Source organism: Diadema antillarum, unplaced genomic scaffold (assembly GCF_040938485.1).
Source record: "Diadema antillarum isolate AM-2024a unplaced genomic scaffold, OU_Dant_1.0 seq00000858_RagTag, whole genome shotgun sequence".
Lineage (NCBI taxonomy): Eukaryota > Metazoa > Echinodermata > Echinoidea > Diadematoida > Diadematidae > Diadema > Diadema antillarum.
The window spans coordinates 670,014-693,478 of record NW_027271729.1 but is presented as its reverse complement, the minus strand read 5'-3'; the positions used below and the strand labels follow the sequence as shown (position 1 = coordinate 693,478).

At 40.2% G+C, this 23,465-nt stretch overlaps 1 protein-coding gene across 1 annotated transcript; it reads right to left on the bottom strand.

The window, feature by feature from the left end:
* Window positions 1-12,138: 12,138 nt before the first annotated feature.
* On the bottom strand, window positions 12,139-22,041 carry LOC139740533 (lactase/phlorizin hydrolase-like). The gene is made up of 8 exons (XM_071651122.1): window positions 21,746-22,041; window positions 20,669-21,143; window positions 19,756-20,326; window positions 19,053-19,247; window positions 15,250-15,475; window positions 13,883-14,357; window positions 12,775-13,339; window positions 12,139-12,458 (listed from the first exon to the last, which is right to left on the bottom strand). Exons 1-8 carry the CDS (start codon window positions 22,039-22,041, stop codon window positions 12,139-12,141), a joined length of 3,123 nt encoding a protein of 1,040 aa, XP_071507223.1.
* Window positions 22,042-23,465: the final 1,424 nt, after the last annotated feature.

Sequence of the window (23,465 nt, the reverse complement as noted above, 5' to 3'; positions counted from 1 at the left end):
CTTTTTTTCATTAGCTATAGAGTTCAGGGTTCATCATCCATCCACCAATCATTCAATCACTAAATTCATTAATACGTAATGAAATAGCCATCACAATCCTTGCACAGCTGCATGCAGCACCAACTCTATGAAGCACATTCTCAATCATCCCCTGTTCCATTTCCCTTGTTCAGCGTGTAGGTATTCTCTCATTCTCTCTTTTTCTTTCTTTCCTTCAATTCTTTTCATCTATTCTGGCAAGTTGTGTCATGTTGTTGTGTTTCTCCTGTTTTTTCCCGTCCTGTCGTATACCGTATTTGTGACAAGTGTTTGTAAATAAGTAATTCATATGTTTTATGAGTGGTTCACAATGTACAAGTTTTGCTTTTTAGTGGACCTCTCAATTCTTTTTTTTTCAACTGAAGCATGACTTTGTATTCTTTTTTTTTCCAGTATGCGCTCTTATGTTTATCGGTGTCATTATCTATTGCAAAGGCAAGTGTTTGTGATGTAATTCCTGATTCATCTTGTGTTATGTTTTGTTGGAAAAAGAAGAATTAGAATAAATTAATTGAATTGAATTGAAAAAAAATGAAAAGTAGGACAGTACATGTACATATACAAGAGAGTAATCATTTAAGAGGAATTACTTTAATTTAGGTTTGAAGACATTTCAAGAGATGTAGTCTGATTTGTTAAGGGGGGAATCATTCTCAATGTTTGCAGTTTTGTAAACATACTTGTATCTTTGGCGAAAACTGTTCGAGTACGTGAACGGTGATAAGTATAAGTCACTGTCGAGTAGATTATGTATGAACAAAATGGTTTCATTTGAACATGTATTGTGTTGAAAACTTCTTGGTAATTCTTTTGCAGGCAGAATGTGTACATGAAAATTCCGATGTTAAAATAAAAGCATGTGATGGGAAATGTAATTAGTATGTGCACATGCTTCTATGTTTCCTGCTAAACTTATCTTTTAGTGGGGAAAAGAAAAGAAAAGTGAAGTCTCGCTCTACCACGTCTACATAACGCCTACGGATATCTTTGTTTCACATTGTTAGTTGGGAAAAGAAAAGAAGAGAAAAGAAAAGTCCCGCTTCATGAGAGATGTTCAGATCCCGCTCTAACACCACAACGCCTACGTGTCTATCTTAGGCTGCGTTTATCAACTTTCCCCAGTTTAAACGACTTTCGAAAGCCCTTTCGATAGCCCTTTCGATAGCCCTTTCCATAGCCCTTTCGAAAGCCCTTTCCATAGCCCTTTCGAAAGCCCTGTCCACTCCCTGTACCATTAATGTGCTGCTTGTTAGCTCTTGTTTTCGTCGGCTGCGTTTATCAACTTTCCATAGCCCTTTCCATAGCCCTTTCGAGAGCTCTTTCCAAAGCCCTGACTGCCTGTACTATTAATGTGCCGCTTGTTTTCTAAGAAGGGACGGCGAAAAGCTATTACCATCATAAAGACATATCTTCCTTTGAGAGTGAGGAGTCATGATACAATGCCACATGAATCAATTGTCTTCCTATCTGTGAGGCAGCTCCAGTTTAGCACATACTTCAAATATTTCTGAGTAGCGGCATGAGACATGGGATCAAAGGGAATGAGACTGTTGTTACTTTATTTCTCAAACCTTGTTGGTGAGAGAAACATCTCCTTGTTCCAAGCATAATAATTATGCGTGCATTAAACACAGCTGTATGTATACACCTGTGTACACGTACTCGTGTGCACTTAACGTGGCGCGCGTCTTTTCAGAAACTGGAAACGCATGGTTGCGCAACCGCAGTATAGGGCGACCTAAAGGGCTTTCAAAACAGCTTTGCGTTTATCAACTTCGAAAGGCTTTTACAAACAGGTTTCTGATAACCTGTTTAGGAAACCTGTTTGGATCGTCACAAATTTCGGGCTTTCGAAAAGGCTTTCCTAAAGGGCTTTCAAAACAGCTTTGCGTTTATCAACTCGTGAAAATTCCTTGAAAGCTGTTTGGATAACCTGTTTCTGCCGAGAAAGGAGAGTTGATAAACGCACCCTTTCGTAAAAGGCTTTCCTAAAGGGCTATCAAAACAGCTTTGCGTTTATCAACTCGTAAAAATTCCTTGAAAGCTGTTTGGATAACCTGATTCTGCCGAGAAAAGGAGTTGATAAACGCACCCTAAGCTGGAGGTGGGTTGGAACGTCTTGTATAGAGCACCAACCGTAAGTGCATAATTGGCACGCTATCTTTTGAAGAGAATGAAACAATACTTTGTGTCACATTGTCAGTTGGGAAACGAAAAGAAAAGAGAAGTCTCGCCTCATGAGAGATGTTTAGATCAACAATTTTGATCACTACGTTCCATATGGAGAGGGAAAAATAAGAAACAACAACATTGCAAGATTGATGCATTTCTGCCGCGGGAACTGATTCCACGTAAAATACATTAACATGTATGTTGATTTTTCCATGCATTTTCCCATGTCATTCCACACAAATCCCTGTCAAGCAGTGCAAAATGTGGAAAATTTTAATTACCCTGATATAAACTGTCAGTCTCTTGAAGTATATTGGGATTGAACAAAGTTTGGAAATCAATTGGATGTAGAGTTTTCGTGTTGTTGAATTTATGTGCTTTCAAATTATCTAGTTTGTTATAGATTTTCAAAATTGAGGGATGTAAGTTCCTCAGTACAATTAATTGAGATTACTACTAAATACAATTAAATCTGACTTTAATCATTTAAGTGACTTCATTATTGTAAATCAGGACGGTATCATTTTGTTGACATTTTCCAACTAGTGTAAGAAATAGTTATTTAGAATACCATTAAGGGTGTACTGTTTTTGGCGGTACATATTGGGCATACCGTAATACGTCATTCGTATCATGACGACCTTCAGGGTCCATTAACATTCTGAGGTGCTTGGATATGGTTGGGGAGTATATTTGGGTTCACGTCACGAGACCGACCCACGAATCATACGGCCCTCAAGTCGTACAGCCCATGAGTTCGACACTAAGCAAACTTTTATGTGATGGCCCCGTATATTTGACTGTAGAGCTAATATAACGCTGTAGGACATACAGGTCCTGCACAGTTGGGCATACCGCGTATACTTGAGTGTTCAGCTCACTGTGTGCAGACTGAGCACGACCCGATAACTCAGAACCCTTGACAGAGAAAGGATTGTAGCCTACCCCGCGAGTCGAAAAGAAGCTTTCTTATCATCTCTTGCATCATGTAAGCTAATATGTGCAATGCACTCATCATAGCGACAAACTTGTCTTCACCTAAACTGTATATTGCCATTGTAAGACTGATGTTCGCAGACAGTGGTTGTGCAGAGGAGATCTGTGTGAGACCTGCAATGTAAGCTCCATCACTTCACTGAAGACGCATATGCTGCCCTACGTCTTGAAAGAGATCGAGGGTATAGATCTACACCAATTTCAGCAGGAGGTTACACTGAATCATCACTTGCTGGCAGAGGGTTTTAACCGGATCATGCAGGCGATATTACCCGCTGCCAGCGTACCCTGATTCACCGTTGGATGCAAACCGGATGGCGGCCATATTGGAAACAAGCAATATTTGGTCATGTGGGCACCACTCTTGGCCAGGCCCAATCGTTTAGGAGTATAGAATATATATATGGGGGGGGGGGGGGGGGGGAGGGGGAGAGTTCCAACAGACCTTCCCTGAATAGATCAATCTCTCTGATGTAATATTAATCTCGTGGGCCTTGTTTTCCTCTAGTGTCGAGCTCGCGGACCGCACAGCTTGTGGACCTATCATATTTGGTGTGGAGCTCATGGACCTTGTTCATCTAGTGTTTAGGTCACGGGATGTATGACCCGTGGGCTGCGTAACTCATGGGCTGTACGACTCTAAGTTGTTTGACTTGTGACGTGCAGACACCCGATGAGGTGGGCCTGCTGTTTTCTTGTTAGCATCTTTCACCCTTTCATCCAGTTCAAGGGACTTTGCCATATGCCTGTTCACAAACTGTTGTGGCGAAAATGCGATAGAGTACCTTTAAAATGCTGCGGCTCATGCTCTTAATTTCTGAACACGTGTAAAAATCCCATAGAGTTTGCCGATGTGCTTTTCCTACGGAGAAATTGTATAGAAGGTCTTAGACCGCTTCCCCGCCGAAACATAAATATCATATTGAGGTCACTGACATCACTGAAGACGCGTAAGCTTCATTTCTGAAGTAATTGACCGCTCACATTCTTGAAACCTGTTACTATCAATCAATACTCTGTTGAATATGCATAATATTTTAATTATAACGTCAAGGCGTAATCAGTACATGATTAAACATTTAGGATTAAACCAATGAAGCCAAACATCTGTAATCCTACACAAATTCCGATATTCTCAAAGTCTGACCTCACATTGTCCTTAGAGGTCAAAGTTGGATATACACGGGGTAATGACCAATGCTCTGTGGAATGAGAAGACACTTCTATTGTACCATAAATATAATGCATGATTGCACATCAGGGCCATGTTTTATAATGAAGAGATATAATTGATTAATAGTTGATTTCAATCATTAGTCTATGGCAGCCTGTGTGTTAAGGAAATTTAAAGTCGATTATACCTGTTGATAAAACGGGACCCAGGTATACAGTTAACCAATGAATATACATTAAATATCAATATTATGATATTTTGAGGTCGTTGACATGTCACAGTCCTCAGAGGCCAAAGGCAGAGACATGTAAATAATATCCTTTGATCTGAGGAATAGGAAAACAATTCAGCTGTAACACAAGAATTTGTAGGACATTGTTATCATGTTTATCATCAACCAATTACAGCAAATATCAATATTCTGATAATTTGAGGTAATTGACTTCTGGACGTCATCGGAGGTCAAAGGTAGAAACCTGTCAAGAATCTGTGGAATATTGAGGCAAATCCACTATTTAAAAAAAAATGGTTTTAGTACATCGCCGTGTTTATCATTAACCAATGACGCAAAATATCAATATTCTGATATTTTGAGGTCATTGACCTCTGGAGGTCATCAGAGGTCAAAGGTAGAAACCTGTCAAGAATCTGTGGAACATTGAGGCAAATCCACTATTTAAAAAAAAAAATGGTTTCAGTACATCGCCGTGTTTATCATTAAAGGGGAAGGCTAGTAACTGATCAGTGGGAATCAGTGGAAATGCTGGGAGATGATTGTTCCAATCCTTATGGGATTCATTCAAGAGTTCATTGTATATCTATTGTTGTGTGAAAATGATTTGCTTCAGAACGGTGTCATATTCAAGTAATGTGCAGATTAATGCTCCGTCACTGACCAGGGACGCTAACCTGGAAGCATTAAACTGCACATTACTTGAATATGAGACCATTCTGAAGCAAATCATTTTCACACAACAATAGATATACAATGAACTCTTGAATGAATCCCATAAGGATTGGAACAATCATCTCCCAGCATTTCCACTGATTCCCACTGATCAGTTACTAGCCTTCCCCTTTAACCAATGACGCAAAATATCAATATTCTGATATTTTGAGGTCATTGACCTCTGGAGGTCATCAGAGGTCAAAGCTAAAAACTTGTCAGGGCTCTGTGGAACATGAAGACAATTCCACTACAACATAAATGATTTTTTGGACGTCATTACTCAATGACGCAAAATATTGATTTTCTGAAACTTTGAGGTCATTGACCTTTGGAGGTCATCAGAGGTCAATTCAGACTTACCGCCCGATCTTAAAATGAATATTATAGCATGTACTAACAGTGGTGAAAGTTTCATATATGTACTTTAGTAAAATTTTGCACAATTTTTCGGCTTATCTCCTCTACTATTATCCATAACGTATCATTTTAGACTTTGCTGCTATGTCGTATACATTCCACTACGCTGATGAAGATTTGGGTAGGTTGACAGGTTGTCAAACATTTGGCGTGTTAATAGATACATCACCGTCACTTCGTCACGACGTCTAGTTTGTAATGTGGCTTCTATGAAAAAAAAATGCTGCATAGTATTACAATATTTGATCATAAATTTTATCATATTTCTCAGCTATATCGCATCATTCCAGTGTTTATCATGGCATGGTAACAGGACGCAAAATGCCCATCACCCACAAATGTTACTTGTTGTTTAATTTAGATTTCGTTGTTGTAATGTCCCTTCAATTTCTAACTGTTTGCCTAAAACTAATTTCAGCGCATTGAACCCTAAGAAAGCAACTTACTGTGAAGAATGCAACATAACATTTAACAACCCGAAAGCGTAACGCCGGTCAATAAACCTTCAATCCATTTCTGCTGCACCCATGAATCGGTGACTATGAAACCATACTATTTTGTAACCCTTCTACTTTTGAACTATGACCTCGCCTCCCTACCGATAGCGATTAAGGTCGACGGTGTCAATGTGCGGGGATACACCGCCTGGTCTCTCCTAGATAACTTCGAGTGGGCCTCGGGGTACAACGAACGCTTCGGTATAGCATTACGTTGACTTCAGCGATCCCGCACGTCGAAGGGAAGCCAAGAAATCAGCCGGCGTCTATGCGACGATCGTCGCCAACAATGGCTTTGTTAGAAATTGATCTATCTATGGCGGACATTGGTTTAGCAGTTGGATCCCATCGACTGTATCAGATGCTGAAAAGTAGTTATTCATCTTGACAGCATTTTGTAATTCAGAGAGCCTATCAGTTGATTGGTATATCTATTGTGATTTGATATCGTATTAAGTCATATTATGCCGTTGAGCTCACAAGATTACATGTTTTAGGTGGAGAACTTTAGAAAGAGAATGGTAATGGTGACAGTGGCGATGATGATACCGAATGTCAAGGTGTGGTTGTTTAATAATGTCTGAAAATACGACAAAAACATGGGCTTTCTAAAAGACAAGCTGCCTACATTTTATTTTCTCTGCAACCCGCTGTAAGGTTGTTTAATCTTTTGACTGGATTTCGGTCAGGATGGGGCTGCGAAAAGTCTGACCACAAATTCCTGAAAATAATGGAATAATCGTTGCATGTAAACAGATACGGGTAAACTTTTTTAAGGAGTGTAATCTTGTGCAGGAAATCTAAGTAACGACGGATATAGGCAGTATAACTGAAATCAGCCAAAGAATGCAGATTATGGACTGGATATTCCAGTAGCATATTATTGTGTGTGGACAGAATTTCTTACTGTGAACTTCCAAAGCAGTCAATGAGTTTTAGGCAAACAGTTAGAAGTTGATGAGGTTAGTATAACCGGCGTTACGCTTTCGGGTTGTTAAATGTTATGTTGCATTCTTCACAGTAAGTTGCTTTCTTAGGGTTCAATGCGCTGAAATTAGTTTTAGGCAAACAGTTAGAAGTTGAAGAGGTTAGTATAATAGATACTTACGATAAATACTATAATAAATACTAGTCTTATTCGCTTTGATCCCATGCTCGAAGCCGCCACTCAAAAATATTCGAAGTATGTGTCAAACTGGATCTGCCGCTCAGACGCGAAGACAATTGACTCGTCTCTCATTGCATAATCGCCAGCCACTTTCCAAGGAAGATATGTCTTTGTGATGGTAATTACTTTTCGCTATCCATACTTTACAAACGATGGGCGGTAGACAATGGTAAAGGCACGGGGGTGCGAGAATAGAAATTGCTCAAATATTGCTGAAATAGATATCAAAATTACTCGACTGCACGTGTCTGTACGCTAATCTGACATATTAATTTATAAAGAACTACATGTATACTTGCAGATGATCCCATATTAGTTTCATTTGACGGAAATAAGGAGAAAAGTGATAAAGCCGGCTTTCCATGAGGGTAAAATTTCAAACACTTTCACAAAATACAGCTCAGATTTACATTTTTGCACATATTTTCGAACGGAATTGACTTTTGCTCTATATGCTTTATCATTAGGTGAAATTTCATTGCATTTGATATATAAACGAGCAGCATATGGTTAGCGTTAAAAATGAATCTTCAGATTGCTCAGAAAGATGGCGGCTTTAAGCATCGAACATCAAGGGCACAAATGCACCTGTGGAATTCTTTTGACCGTCCATAGAAAACTGACAGCTGATTGAATAATTATAGTCAGTTGTAACTCCATCTCTCGAACCTCCTTGGTCAAATCATGTGTCTGCACATGTGCTGCGTGTGTGCGTGCGTGCGTGTCAGTGTGTGTATGTATGTGTATTGCTTGTGCTGCTATGAACTTGCTGACTGGATTCTAAAGCTAAGTCGATGTGATTCTACCCATAACATCGAAAATACATCAAGACGGCCGTCTTAAACATTTCGTGTACTCGAGGTTCTAGAATTCGTAGGAATGATGATCAGGCCTATATCTCGTGAGCTGTCATGTATAGAGAAATAGTTTACAAGCATCCATATCGCACCTTTTTCTACAGTTTCATTGCGAGTTTACTAAACGTGTACAGACAGCGGGAAAACGGAAAGCACGTTACATTCTTGTACAAGAGCGTCAATAGCAACTTGCGTATCCAAAGAAATCCACACAATACGTTCCCAAAATGTATAAACGACATGGTATAGGGAATGACGGTCTGGCGCCAGCAAAGAACGTTAGCTGTGTTGTGATTATGTGCTAGTAATTCTTGGACAAGATGTCTTTTCCTATGCTCATCTTGACCAATGTGTGATGGTTACATGGAAATGCTGGGCTATCATCATGTCAGCGCCCTTCTGTAGAATAAAGCTAAAACTGTAAGAGGTCGCACTAATAGCAGACCATAATTTATGTCATTGCGGAATGCCAAGTCGTGACGACATAATTATTATAAAATGCGTCTCTTAAGTCATAATGTTAAGGCATATGACATGTGTGATATAGCTTAGCTGAACATCTACTGATTCATGTCCGTTCAACAGGGTCAGTGGATGGAAGGAAATATTTCATTCAGGAATATCTAGATGTATTTAGCAAGTCAAACGTTTTGTTTTGTTTTGTTTTTCAATCAATGAACAAGCAATTCTCATGCATGGAAATTGTCGTTGCGCCTGGTTGCTGCATGTGCTTTTTGCAATCAACATAATGACTTTTCCTTTTTTTGAGGAGTTCATTTTTTAACCTTGAAATGAAGTGCAATTGATATAGAAAGTATACAAATTTGACAAGTTATCTAGAAATTCAAACAACGTTTCCTTCCACTAATATGCCAGTCTGCATGAATAATGATATTCCATATTGTTCAATTTATATTCCTTTTTACTTTTTTTTTGTCAGTCATTGTTTGTTATGCTAGGTAATATAATGTATCTTTTTACGCTCAATTTCACTCTGCTAAAATATCGTCGCATTTCCTACCGAATTCATGAAAAATCATGGGCATACATAATCGAACAGGACTTTGTATGCCCTTGATGTCTTATTATGGCTACTACCAAAACACTTATTTACGTCGATGTAGGGCAATTTGTCAATCAGTCGCAATAAAACAACTCAAGATAACAATTTCATTAATTTGAAGATTCATTAAGCTGTTCGCTTTCACTGTTATTTCTATGACATATATTTTCTGTGTAGGCCTACTTACAGCCATATTATGACATCAAAGAATTAAAATCAATGAAAGTTGACTCCAAAAGACTATTTCAAAATGTGTTGCTTTCGATTTGTTTATCTTTTTACCAGCGTATAATTTCTTGCATTTCTGCTTGATTATAAAAATAATTGGTACGTGCATTCAGACAGCATACAATACGACATAGTCTCGACATAGTCTGACAACTCTTATAAGTGGCTGGAATTGAGAGTGTCTTCGTTCTTGGCAATTGACGCACAGACAAAGTTACACAAACGAATCTGAAGCTTGATAATGATGATTTTGAATTTTATTATACACATTTACTCACCACCTGCATGCATACTAAGAAGAGTCATACGTTCGCATCGCAAGCTTAAAGGACAAATTCACCTTCATATACATAAGGATTAAGAGAATGCAGCAGTATTAGTAGAACACATCAGTGAAAGTTTGAGGAAAATTGGACAATCCGTTCGAAAGTTACGAATATTTTAAGTATCTACGCAGTCACTGCTGGAAGAGAAGACTACTAGAGTGTATGATGTCACATGCGCACAACTATATAAGGAAAATAAAAAGAGAATTTCACAAAACTTTACTTTTTGAATAATGTGCACATATCTTCGACTTGCTACTGACGTATGTTAAGGGTAATATTATTCCCCCTGCCTTCTGAAAGAGAGAAGTCGAGTGTTCTTTTGTTATGCGAGAAAAATAGAAATATGTTGAATTTTCTTTATTCTTTCTTTATATCGTTGTACTCATGTGACATCACAAGCTATAGTAGTCTTTTCATCCAGCCGTGACTGAGCAGAAACTTAAAAAAATTCATAACTTTTTAACGGATTGTCCAATTTTGCTCAAACTCTCACTGATGCGTTCTACTACTATTGCTGCATTCACTCAACCCACATGTCTATGAAGGTGAACTTGTCCTTTAATAAAGTGTACTCTACACTTGCATGACCTTGGCAAAGGAAAAGTAAGATATTTCTCATACACACTTTTTTTTCATGATATTTATTGATTTCATTCAAATCATTCATAAATCAACCCATTCTACCCATTCTGGGTGTAACATGAACATGAACAGTACAAATGCCCTCCAAAACACAAACAAATCCATTTATCAACGTATACTGCCAATCATCTCTCTTCAACATAACAACTATACTGACAATTGACATATACAAAAACATATTCTTTGAATATACTGAATCATGTTACTCACACTCACAAGAGTATATACATAAAAAAGGCAACAAAATACGTTATACAAAACTAGAATGAAATCATTTCATCGAAGAAAAAAAAACCAACCAACCCTTCCCCTATCCACCAAAACAACTCTACATCTATCCTAAATAATTATTCTACCAATATCTTTCATACAATTTATAACTATCCTTCTTCAAATCATATCCCCACCCCACCAACCCCGATTCACTAAAACCTACCCCACACCCACACCCACAACCACCAACCTACATACACCCACACATACACACCAAACACCAACACCCATACACACATACACCCCCACACAAACACGCCCGAAGCGATACCACTTTCCTTCCTAATGAACGATTTCCAAATGTTGATTGATACGTAGAACATACAAGCTTGTAATAGACCGTATGCAGAAAAGCATCATCCGCCCGCACCCAAGCACCGCTCCAAATTCACATTCAAATCCATCAAACAAAACTCATCAGAATCCTAACTGCTGATAAAATCCTATAACCTTTATGCCAACAAAAACTTACCCCTCCCCGCTCGCGGCCAATAACACAATATCATTATATTGCCTTCACCACTGATAACTACACTGTACTAAAAAGAAAAGAAAAAATACCAAGCTCTTGTTTCAGAAGCACAGGCACGCACTTGTACACACACACACACACGCACACACACACACACACACACACACACACACACACAAGTACACCCTCACATACCCACACACACACGACCCTCTTTCCTCCAATAAGTATCAAATTCATCGTGCCTTCTTCTACTGGAAGCTGATGTTACTCCTGTAACTATATACGTTGCGCAAATCAAGTTTCCTCAATTCAAAATTCTCTTTACTTCAAAGTTCGTTGAAAAAACTCAAAGAAATAAAATTCTCTTCATAGTTTTTCGTTTGACATCGTATAAGATATGGTCCTTTACTAATTGAGTGGTCTTCAACAACAGTATTATAATAATGGAGGAGCAGCCAGATCGTTAGTGGTGTGTGTGCTTTTGTGTGTGTGGGAGGGTAAGAGTCAAGGGTTCGCGAGATATCCCCCCCCCCCCCCCCAAAAAAAAAAAAAACACCTCCGGGTATAACCTTCTTAGAGTCATGTGTTTAGTTGTAAGTTTTATACAAGAGCCAAGTGTTCCGCTGCCCCTCTTGCGAGGATATGTTGATAAGTACCAATTAAGTAAGAAATCAAAACGCATTTCAATCATTGAGCCATTCAAATTAATCTTTATCACAGAATGAAGGTGTGCCATTGTATTTTTGAGTAACGACGGTATTACTGCCCACGGTATATTATATACAGCTGTAATAAATATGTTTAACTTGTTGACAGCTTGTCATATGCTACGAAAAAAAAACACTTCGTTTTTCCCCCATCACGAAGAAAGAGCCAGAGCCCATGATAAAAGACTCATCAGACAAGTAAGCGCCACGCCACTGGCTTGAAATTTCATCGACGTCCCTTTACCCGTTGTTGGTTGGGGTGACGAAGTCCCGGCCCCGGCAATGAAGCCGTTGTTGGCGATGATCTCGGAGAGCACTGTGGTTGACTTCTTAGCCTCTCGTGGTCGATCAGGGTCGGTGAAGTCCACGTAGTGGAGACCGAAACGCTCGGTGTAGCCGGCTCCCCACTCGAAGTTGTCAAGAAGAGACCATGCCGTGTATCCTTTCACATCAACACCATCCAGTGTAATAGCTGCGGACAAGAATGAGGGAAAGGTTCAATGTTTAATCTATCATGTGATATCTTGCTAAGATTAAGAGAGGAATATAGTAGGCCCAAATCAGCGTGAAGTTTTCATAAAAACTGCCGTTATTGTTAGCAATAATTTACTTAGAATTTAATCAAATCTAAATTAGAAAAATGGTTTGACTTTCACAAGAATAAACAATGTGCGTTTGGATTATAAAAATGTTCGGCTCCCTCCTTGTGTTAGTATCATCCTCGTGACCAAATTTTTCCCTATCCTAATCTTCTTCTTTTATTCGTAGCACTTATATTCAGGATATACCTTTTAGGACTTCGTTGATGTATGCGCGGTAATAGTCTTGCCGGATGACGTCATCTATTTCGTAGACATCCTTGGTGGAGACGCCATTCTCCGTCACGTAAATGGGCACGTTGTACTCGTTGTAGATCCAGTTGACGAGACGGCGAATGCCCCACGGGACGATCTTGAGCCAGCCAGAGCCGGACCCCGGCCAGCTGCCTTCTTGCCACGAGGCGATGTCGGAGTCCGCCCAGTAGCTCGGGTCGCCGCCAAGGTTCTCCGGCACGGCGACGCAGAGATTGGTGGTGTAGGTGTTCAGACCAAAGAAGTCTCCGGTGCCCCTGATGTAGGCCTTCTCAGCTTCGGTGAATTCAGGCAGTCGAGATTGGTTGAAGCCCTGGGCGGCACTCTTTCTAGCCACTTTGGTCTTCATGATCTCCGGGTAGTCGCCATTGATGAAAATGGGATGAGCGAACCATCCGATGTTGAAGTTGAGGGCGCGGTCGGAGGCGTCGAGGCTCGTCTGGTTGGTCCTGTCGTACGGTTCGGACCAGTCGGAGTTTAGGGTGATCCCAACTTTGCCATTCTGAATTAAAGTATGATTGAAATTAGACACGTAAATGACCATGTCAAGCTTTGTCGTGAGCTTTGTTTTGATTTTTTTTTGGGGGGGAGGGGGGGGGGGGCTAGGAGTAAAGAGCATGATGTAATTTCCTGCAGACTATCTTCGCTTATCCATAGGGAAGAAGACCATTGAGCCATATAATGTATTACAATGTAATATACTAGTACTACTGAGTACTATGGAACAGTATGCAAGCACTGATAATGGACACAGAAAGTACATGGCGAACTGTTGTGTGCTCTGTCTTGGATTCGTCCGCCAAAATCACAAAGTAGCGACCGTTTGTAATATCGCTACCATTGGCTCTGATAGTGCTAGTAATTTTCATCAGGTATAGAGGTGATCCTATTTCTTGCAACCATCACAATATTTTTGGTAAGAATAAGACAAAATAATCTTATAACAGGGCCTAGGGTACATTTTCTCAGATATTTCATGCTCTCCTAGTACACTGTAGTAACTTAGATTATTAAGTTACGTGATTATAAATGCAGCTGTGCTTACCTGGCTTGCCTTGTACCTGTCGTCGTAGCGGTGATACGCGGCTGCGTGAGATCTGATTATGTTGTGAGTTACCCTGTACGGGGCAGACCCAATCTCGGCCAGCCCTGGGGCGAAGATGCCCGTACCGTAGCCGAAAACGGACACGATCCACGGTTCGTTGAATGTGATCCAGAGGGGCACTCGATCTCCGAATCGCTGGAAGCACAGTTCGGCGTAGTCGGCGAAGTAGTCGATGATGTCCTCGCTGTCCCACCCGCCTTTGTCTTGCAGGGCCTGGGGTAGATCCCAGTGGTAGAGCGTCACCATCGGCGAGATTCCGTTCACCAACATTTCATCGATGAGGTTGTTGTAGAAGGCGACTCCAGCTTCGTTGATGTTGTTGATGGTGCCGTCCGGTAGGACGCGAGACCAGGCGATGGAGAAACGGTAGTATTTGAGACCCATGGCTTTCATCAGAGCAACATCCGTTCGGTACCTGCAATGAACCGACGGACAGTCTCTTCTCATGAGTGAAATATAAAGGTATCCTCTTAACTTAATCATCCGCCATGCTTTGGGTAACAAAGGCAATGGATATCTCCATATCCCCCCCCCTCTCTCTCTCTCTCTTTATTACAAGATAGTGAGTACTCACTGTATATGTGTGCTCACGTAGCATTCTGGTGATGGTAAGGCAATCGGAGCCTACTCATTACTGTCTTTTTTTCCACTGACTTGGTAGACTTCTGACCTTTTTAGTTATTATTCGTTTTAGGCTGACATAGACGATCTCTTTGTTGCTACTTTCCTTTTCTTAAGCCTCATCCATGTCTACGTTGAAAGATAATCTCTGAAATGTTTCATGAAATATCGTCATGTCATCTCGAAAGTCCTTACAAGATTACTGACACTCTGATTTGATATAGCAATTAGCAGTATTAGCAGTAACTTAGCAGTAAAACCGGTGCTGAATTTCTTTCTCGCTGCTAACATTTTAGTCATATTGGGCAGACCACTTAATATTCTGATTATGCCGATTAAGTCAATGTAAATTTGCAGAGATTGACATTCGCCTGGTATTTCTGCGTTCAGCTGCTGAATGTTATTCTAATTTCCTTTTCTACTTCTTTTCTTCTTCTTTTTTAGATCGATCGTATGTTTTTGTCTCTAAGATAATTTCCTTGGCCTAGTTCAGAATTTACAATAGTGAGTAGATGCATAATCATAACACGAAAGAGCTGCAATCATGGACGAAAACACTGCCACCAGAATGCTGCAAACAGAAATCACATCATCAAAAATACGCATACGTCTATAGATTCTCATCTAGAGCTATCAAACAAGATTAAATGGATAAAATAGGAAAAGGAAAGTATATGAGGACTTACTTGTTGTAGCTGTCGCAAGCGACATCGCCATTTTGGTTGTAGGCAACGTGACCCCCTTCATGTGTGAAATTGTCCCAAATGCTCTCTCCCTTCCCGTCTGCGTTCCAAGCCCCTTCGATCTGGTAGGCGGAAGTAGCCGAACTCCAGATGAAGCCATCGGGAAACGTTCCGTAAATAAAGGCGTCCCGTTCCGGATCGTTCCAGTAATCGGGGTACACAAACTCAGGGTCTGCTGCTGAAACAGCAGTCACAAGACCAAGAAGTCCCGCCGCCAGTACAAGCAACCGGGTTGTTGCCATCGTGCTATTATCCTACTTTTTTGTGGTTATCCGTGGGGGGAAAATGAGGCCTAAAGCTTACAATCAAACCTCTTGCTCCAGCACTCAACTTTTCGGCAAGAGGTGGCTAGTGGACTGGGAGGCGAATCCAGTCGTGGCCTATCCTTTATGATTTCCTTATCTTTCCTCAATCTGTGCTACTAAAGCGTAACTCCCGTAATGGATTCTATTGAGTCAAGGGAGTTTTAAGGGTACAAAGATTGCAGTGATCATCACTGAGCTTTCGAGTACAATCACTAACCTCCTGATGCATGTACACATTAAAGGATTAGAAGGAGTTTCGTAACTGATCTTTAGAGCTTTCAGCCAATTGTTCCACAAAAAATAAAGATAGAGCACATTTGTGTCGCATTGAGCCTCACGTGCTTTTTTTTAATCCCTTGCTAACTAAACGGACTTGTAAAAAGAGAACGATACAAATATCATCATTACTATATCTAATTTGCTGCCTTCCTGAATTGTCTCTCCAAAGTCTCTTCTCATCTTAAACGTGTTCGTAGACTTACTGGATATTTCATGAGAGTGTCTCTGTAACATTCTAATGCCAGTGGTGGAGTATATCAACTCCTCATTTGAACGCATGATACTGAACACTGAAAGTAATATTGTCAAATTGTTATCATCTTAACCGTTAAAGCACTTAAATCATCACTGTTTCTTCTACCTATAATGAAAATATAAGCAGGTATGTTATTTGTTCTCTTTCATATTCAATGATTGGTGTGTGTTTTCTTAAACTAAACTTTGTCAATTATTTCAACCTTTTCCCTATAGAAAAGACTGTAAATCGATTCAGTTATTTATTTCTTTTTATCTAAAAACGCTTCTTTAAAACAACGGTACATTTTTCGGAGATTGCACTGGACAAATTACAACATGGGTGATAATGCATGACGGTATAAAAAGCTATGGTTAGAAATTTGTAAGAATGTGTACGTAATGGTTACCTCGGCAGGACCCACACCAGCGTATTTTGAAGGTTTCAATCTTTACACCGTCCATAATCTTAAACGTCTCAAGTAACTACGACCATATATCGAAACTGTTGGTCAACAACGACACATTATATATAGATATTAGCATTTAATCGAATATCCATTTGTCCAATGAATGCATTTTACAAGTTTTGAATTTTGTTGTTTGTTCATTTTTTTTCACAGCAATAAACACGTTATGAAGCTGATTTAGGGGATATATTCCCACATAGAATTCTTAAAGGGTGGGGGGGGGGGATAACAAGACTCCAACGAATGATGTGATAAATTTTTTCTCAGGGATACGACGCTAATTTCCCTCCTCGCATAAGCAACAATAGACTAAGTATTGCATTACCTTCTCTGTGGCTAAGGCCTACTTGAAAATGTATGAAGTCATATAAATTCGTTTCATAATATGTGTTCTAATGGATGCTGTCAGAAAATTAGAGTGCATCCAAATTACAAAATGTGTCTGTTATGTAAGGAGCAAATTGTGCTGAATTAAAATGACCCTTCCATCTCACCACCTATCTTTAAAACACACAAACACACACATAATTTACACACACATAGAAAAACCGATGACTTTTGTTGAATCAGTGGTATCTTTAAATCCCAGTCGGCCAATCGTGATTGGGTGGTATCTGTCTGCGATGTCACTTATCGGTGTTGCTCCTTGGATTTACCCATTCGTAGCAAGAGGGTATTGCTTGTCAACATTTCTTCATGATAAGACATGTTTGTAGGCCGACAGATTAACTGGTTTTTGTAACTACGTGCAAACATCAAAGTATATACACTCAGACACACAGACAGACAGGTACAAACACACACACACACATTCATTTAAGTCATTCATTTACCGATGATTTCTATTCTGTGTCTTTGTCTAGAATATTTAATATTAGTAATTAAAATTCTACTTCTTCAGTACCTAATAAGGTGAAAACAGCTTGCGTACAATGGCGCCGGAAGCGGGGGCAGGGTGGCACTTACCCCCCCCCCCCCCCCCAATAAAATTTTGGGGGTTTTGCCCCCCAAAGTGCCCCCTGTAACGAACAAGTAATCAACAATTTAAAGACCAAAATGAACAATAAAGGCACTTTTCTTTCCTAAAATTTGTCAATTTCATAACTGAAAATGCAAAATTGTAATGTCAAAAATCATAATTCATTATCAAGATACATCATAATATCTATACACTAGTATTTACTTATGAGTAAAATTAGTGCACAGATGGTAGCCTCGCGTCCTCGAGTGTGCCCCTGAAACATACCTTTAGTAAACCTTACACACCCTCCCACCTCCCACACCCTCTCCCTGCTCGGTCGCTTCTCTCCCTCGCCGAGGACCGTCACATAAATGTACCCCCGTATGTTATGACCATAGTCCTTCGCACTAAATTTTTTCAACTATATGTAATTTCCTAGAAATTTGCTTTTAAATGTTCTATAAATGCGACTTTTGTACTCTGTTTTTACAAAAAGTCCCTACCGTGGTACCCCGCTAGGTCGCTTCGCTCTCTCGCCGAGGATTTCACACCAACACAGTACCCCCGTCGAGATTTTGCCCCCCCCCCCCAAAAAAAAAAAAGTGTTCCGGCACGCTTGCTTGCGTAACCCGTAAACATAAAAGAGAATTGAATAACTATAGACCAATTACTGCTTTGACAATTTTTGCAAAATTTTTGAACAATGTATTTATAATAGATTTGTTCATTTTTTAGATTCATCGATTTTATCGGATTTAGACGGGGCCGTGCACTACACATCCGATTGCAATATTAGAATTGATTCATGTAAGGTAACTAATTATGTGCACAACACACACACACACACACACACACACACACACACACACATATATATATATATATATATATATATATATATATACACAAACCCACGTCCACTCAAAGTAACAGTGTAACGGTATATTGATAACATAATCTCAGTGCAATCTTGAACTATCCTCGATTTTTCAAACCAACCTCAGGCAAGGATAGACGCGAGAGACAAATTTCTTCCACTTAATTCTTTATATCTCATGAAAAAACAAACAAAACAAAAAAAAATATCGAGAAGGTAGTGAAAGAGGGAGAGAAGAACCGGAAGAACAGAGAAAGAAGTATATTGTACATTTACTAAAATGTACTTCTTTATTTTTGCATTGTCATGACAAACAAAGAGCTATACTTACTAATCTGTAATCTGTTTAAAGTATAAAGAAGAAACGTCTTTTTAAAGGTATCTTATAATGATTGCCATACTATTCGTTGATAACTGGCAATATAATGGGCAATGAACTAGAAAAAAAACACTGTACGGCCCTTTCTCGGATATCTACATCGACATATTTAACTTCAGTTACAGATAAAAAAGACTGACGAAAACTGACATCAAAAGAGCGTAGCACGTGACTCGGTGGACGCTCGAGCCGTCCGCAGTGGTGGACGGATAAGCTTCTGTGGGTGCTTGTGTCGAGGTCGTTTCCGGGTAGCCATTGTTCCTGATGACTTCGGCGAAGAAACTCGCCGACTTCTTTGGGATGCGAGTTCGCTCGGGGTCATTGAAGTCGATGTAGTGAAGTCCGAATCGTTCTGTGAAACCGACTGCCCACTCGAAGTTGTCCATGAGCGTCCAGGCGACGTAACCCCTGACGTCGACGCCGTCTAGTAAGTAGGCTGTGAAAAAACGGAAATGTATTTATTATGTATTTATTCTTAACAGAAGAAATGAGGGCGAAACCCTGATAAATCGGGGGAATTTTATAGCAAAGACGTTGCGGAGGACAGCACATCTATGATACCTTAAAAAAAGATTGTATAATCACTTCTCTGCAAATGAAGGTCAATTTCTACCAGATTATTGAGCATCGAAAGATGTAGTGAGAAGTGTCATGTGTCATGTATTTTTACCTGTCTGCAGTACTTTATACAGATCATAGTTCAGTCAATATTCACTTATGTCAATATATGCACTTATCTTCTGTTGAAAAAACAACAACAAAAACATCCAAACCCACATAACATTAATTGCTGTAGATGGAAAATAAATGGATGGAGGAATGAATGAACGAACGAATGAATGAATGAATGAATGATTGAATTAACTGGGTGTGAACATATCTCGCTGGTCTTATTTTGAGATATCGTTGTGACAAAGCTGGATCGATCAGTATCGAGAAGTTACCTTTGAGAACTTCGTTTGTGTAGGAGCGAAGGTATTTGACCCTTTCCTCATCATCGAGGTCATCAGTGTCGGTCGTTGCCATTCCATTCTCAGTGACGTAGACGGGGACATTGTACTCATTGTAAATCCAGGCCAGGAGCCTGCGGATGCCCCAGGGGACGATCCTGAAGCCCTGGTGGGCGGTGTAAGGCCAACTCTGGTCCTTGAAAGGGAGAACGTCCTGGTCCAGCCAGTAGCTGACGGGCAAGGAGACGTTGAGTTCGGGCACGGGAAGGACGAGGCTGCTGGTGTACGTGTTCAAACCGAAAAAGTCGGCCGTGTGGACGATGTACGCTTTTTCCTCCTCGGTAAACACGGGCAGTCGGGACTCGTTGAACTGCAATTGGAAGGCGCTCTTCTGGGCCACCTTGTACTTCATGACCTCCGGGTAGTCACCGTTGAGGAAGATCGGGTGAGCGAACCAGCCGAGGTAGAACTGGAAGGCGCGATCGGCAGCTTCGACATGAGATGGGACGCTACGATTAAAGGGCTCGTAAAAGTCGGAGTTTAGAGTGATTCCTATTTCTCCTCCCTGAAACACAATTCGATGAAAATTCATCAAAGAGTCAATCATTTTTATGCTTTATTAAGAGAAGTTTTAAAAATGTGTAAATTTATGGATTATTTTTTAGAGGTTCTTAGCACATTTATGATAGATTAATAGGGCGTTCTTGCAGTGGGCACAATTTTCAGTGTGCTGAAGTTTGTACAGTATTACACAAAAGTGCAAGAGGATTCTTTGACCCCGGAGAAGATGTTTTATTTTATATTTTTGTTAGAATTAATATGTTGTCATCTTATTCGATATTGATCTTAGCGATTGAACTACAAGAAGGTGTGGTGAAATATTCGACCAAGGTTAATAATTGCGTACCTGTATCCTACGGTAAGTGTCATTGTACGTGTGATAGGCACGGGCGTGAGCTTTGATGATCGTATGAGCGACGACGTACGTTATTGTACCGTCGCCCTCAATCCCAGGCGCAAAATCTCCGTTTCCATGGCCCAGCATAGTCACCACCCAAGGCTCGTTGAAAGTGATCCAGAGCTTCACCCGATCTCCAAATCTCTGAAAACACAGGTCGGCGTAGCGATTGTAGTGCTCGATCACGGACTCGTTGGTCCACCCGCCGACGTCCTGAAGGGCCTGGGGGAGATCCCAGTGATAAAGCGTGACCATCGGGGCGATGCCGGCATCCCTCATGGCATTGATGAGGTTGTTGTAGTAGGCGATGCCGGCTTCGTTGATGTAGTTGGTGGTGCCGTCCGGTAGGATGCGAGACCAGGAGATGGAGAAGCGGTAGTACTTGAGACCCATCGCCGTCATGATGGCGACATCGTCCATGTACCTTAACAAATTACAACAGATCGACATGGGAATGAGGTATCAACTTGCACCCTATCGCATTGACAGTGATGATTAAAACTTTAATCTTTGCATGAACAGTATTATATCATACTATTCTCCATGGAAATCTGGTAAAAAGTATTGTGTAACGTGAGCAGTACTTTAGGTGTCATTATCATGGCATTCGTGATGACAAGGTAGTGTTGAAGAGCAACAGTGAGTTTCAACCTTAAGGATGTCTACTTCAAGATCGAGAAATACAATAAATACAATAGCTAAGCAAACTACACAGCAAAGCAAGCAACAGAAATTTACGTGGTTGTCAAAAAAAAAATGGAACAGGACAGATGAACATACACACGCACAAACACACACACACACGCACACACACACACACAAAACATACGAATAATAGAAAGGGCAGTTCTACATCAATTTCCATTTACGCATTGATGATATAAATCAACAGGCCAACATCTAAATTACGCCCTGTGTTTAGAAAATGATGTCATATTATACTGCGTTCAATAAAATTTAGATAAATTTACTTTGTTTTGATTGAAGATGACAATCAAACTAATTCAAATCAATTCATGGGCCTACTTGTGGTAACTGTCGCAGGTAACATCACCCGTGCCGTTGTTGGCGATGTTTCCCGGTTCGTGTGTGAAGGTGTCCCAGATACTCGGCCCCTTCCCGTCGGCGTCCCAGCCGCCTTCGATCTGGTAGGCGGCCGTCGACGTGCTCCACAAGAAGTCATCGGGGAAGGTGCCGTACAGGAATGCGTCTCGCTCCGTGTCGTTGAAGACGTCTGGGTAGACGAACTCCGGTTCGGCTGCCGTCGTTGTGCCAATGACGACCAGGAGAACAGGAGCCAATAGCAATGCCGAAGTCCTCATGCTGATACATGCAAACATCCCTTTCTGATGTTGACGATAGTTAAAACATTCTCGTAGAGTCTGTTTAGATTTGCGGCACTTTGCTCGGGGCGTCTTCTTTGACGATACATGCATTAGAGTACCTTATTTTTGGGTGTGGAAGAGACTGATAATTCTGAGAGCAAATATCACTCAGGTTGACATGATAAAGGTTGCGATCGAGTTAAGCTGCGTTAATCCTCAAACTTAGATAGAGCTCGTCCTCCGGATATTTCTTATAATGGAAGGCAGATAGACGGCGTGGCATGACCTTCCTTAGTGAAATCAGGACAATAACAACTCCAGACTAACAGGTCAAGAGGAAAGCCCCAAACCCATTTTCGTGCTCTTATACGATTATGAATATTATTCAATAGAGCATCATACGGAGAAAACGACGATGTATACAACATACAAAAAAGACCCTCACCCCTCTTTCATTCATTTTTTAAATTTCTTTTGGCCACCCTGTGTAATAACTAAGAAACAACTAATTTTTAGAAAATAGAATTAAAATTTATTGGAGAGAGCACTGTCACTGGCCATCATAATTGATCAATTCAGAATTTTACCCGCGTAAACCCATGCCCGCCTTTCAACAGTTACTTCTTTACAACGGCATGCAGGAGAACAGCTACAGCGTTTGGAAGTTATTGTTTCTTAGCGAGGAGAGGGGGAAAGTTTGAAAAAAGGGCTTCCTAATTTGGTGACAATAATCTATAGTCCGTGTTTACATACACAACTAACAGAGAGAGAAGGAGAAGATGATAGACAGAGGGAGATAGTGAGATGGATAAGCGAGGGGATTGAGAGATAGATAGATAGATAGATAGATAGATAGATAGATAGATAGATAAATCCATATAGATAGAGATAAATAGATAGATAGAAAGATAGATAAATAATGGATAGAGATATATATAGATAGATGGATAGATAAATAGATAGATAGAAAGAGAGAGAGGAAGAGATTGGCCCATTATCGTCATGACATCATCGGAGTCTTAATTTTATTGCGTCATTTAGCTATAAAATGTATATTCTTTATTTTATGGGGGGGGGGGGTTATTGATGCATATGCTCAATAACTATAGTTCCCGTATACTGACCTTTCTAAGTGGTGGCATTGTACCAATACACTATGCATTTATAATCGATATGAAGACTTAATACATCCTTAATTGGTCATAACGAAGACTTTTCCTGACGTATAGAAGTCTTGTTTGAGGATTGCCAAACATAGCAACAATGAATGCATGCAAGATGGATTCAAAAAAAAAAAATTATATTCATGCATAGATGGTTGTCATAGCTTGGTACTAAGTGTCCTTAGAAGAAGAAGAAATATTCGTAAATCTGAATACAGCAATGCCCAGAGCAGTTCAAGATTATTTTACTAGTATTTG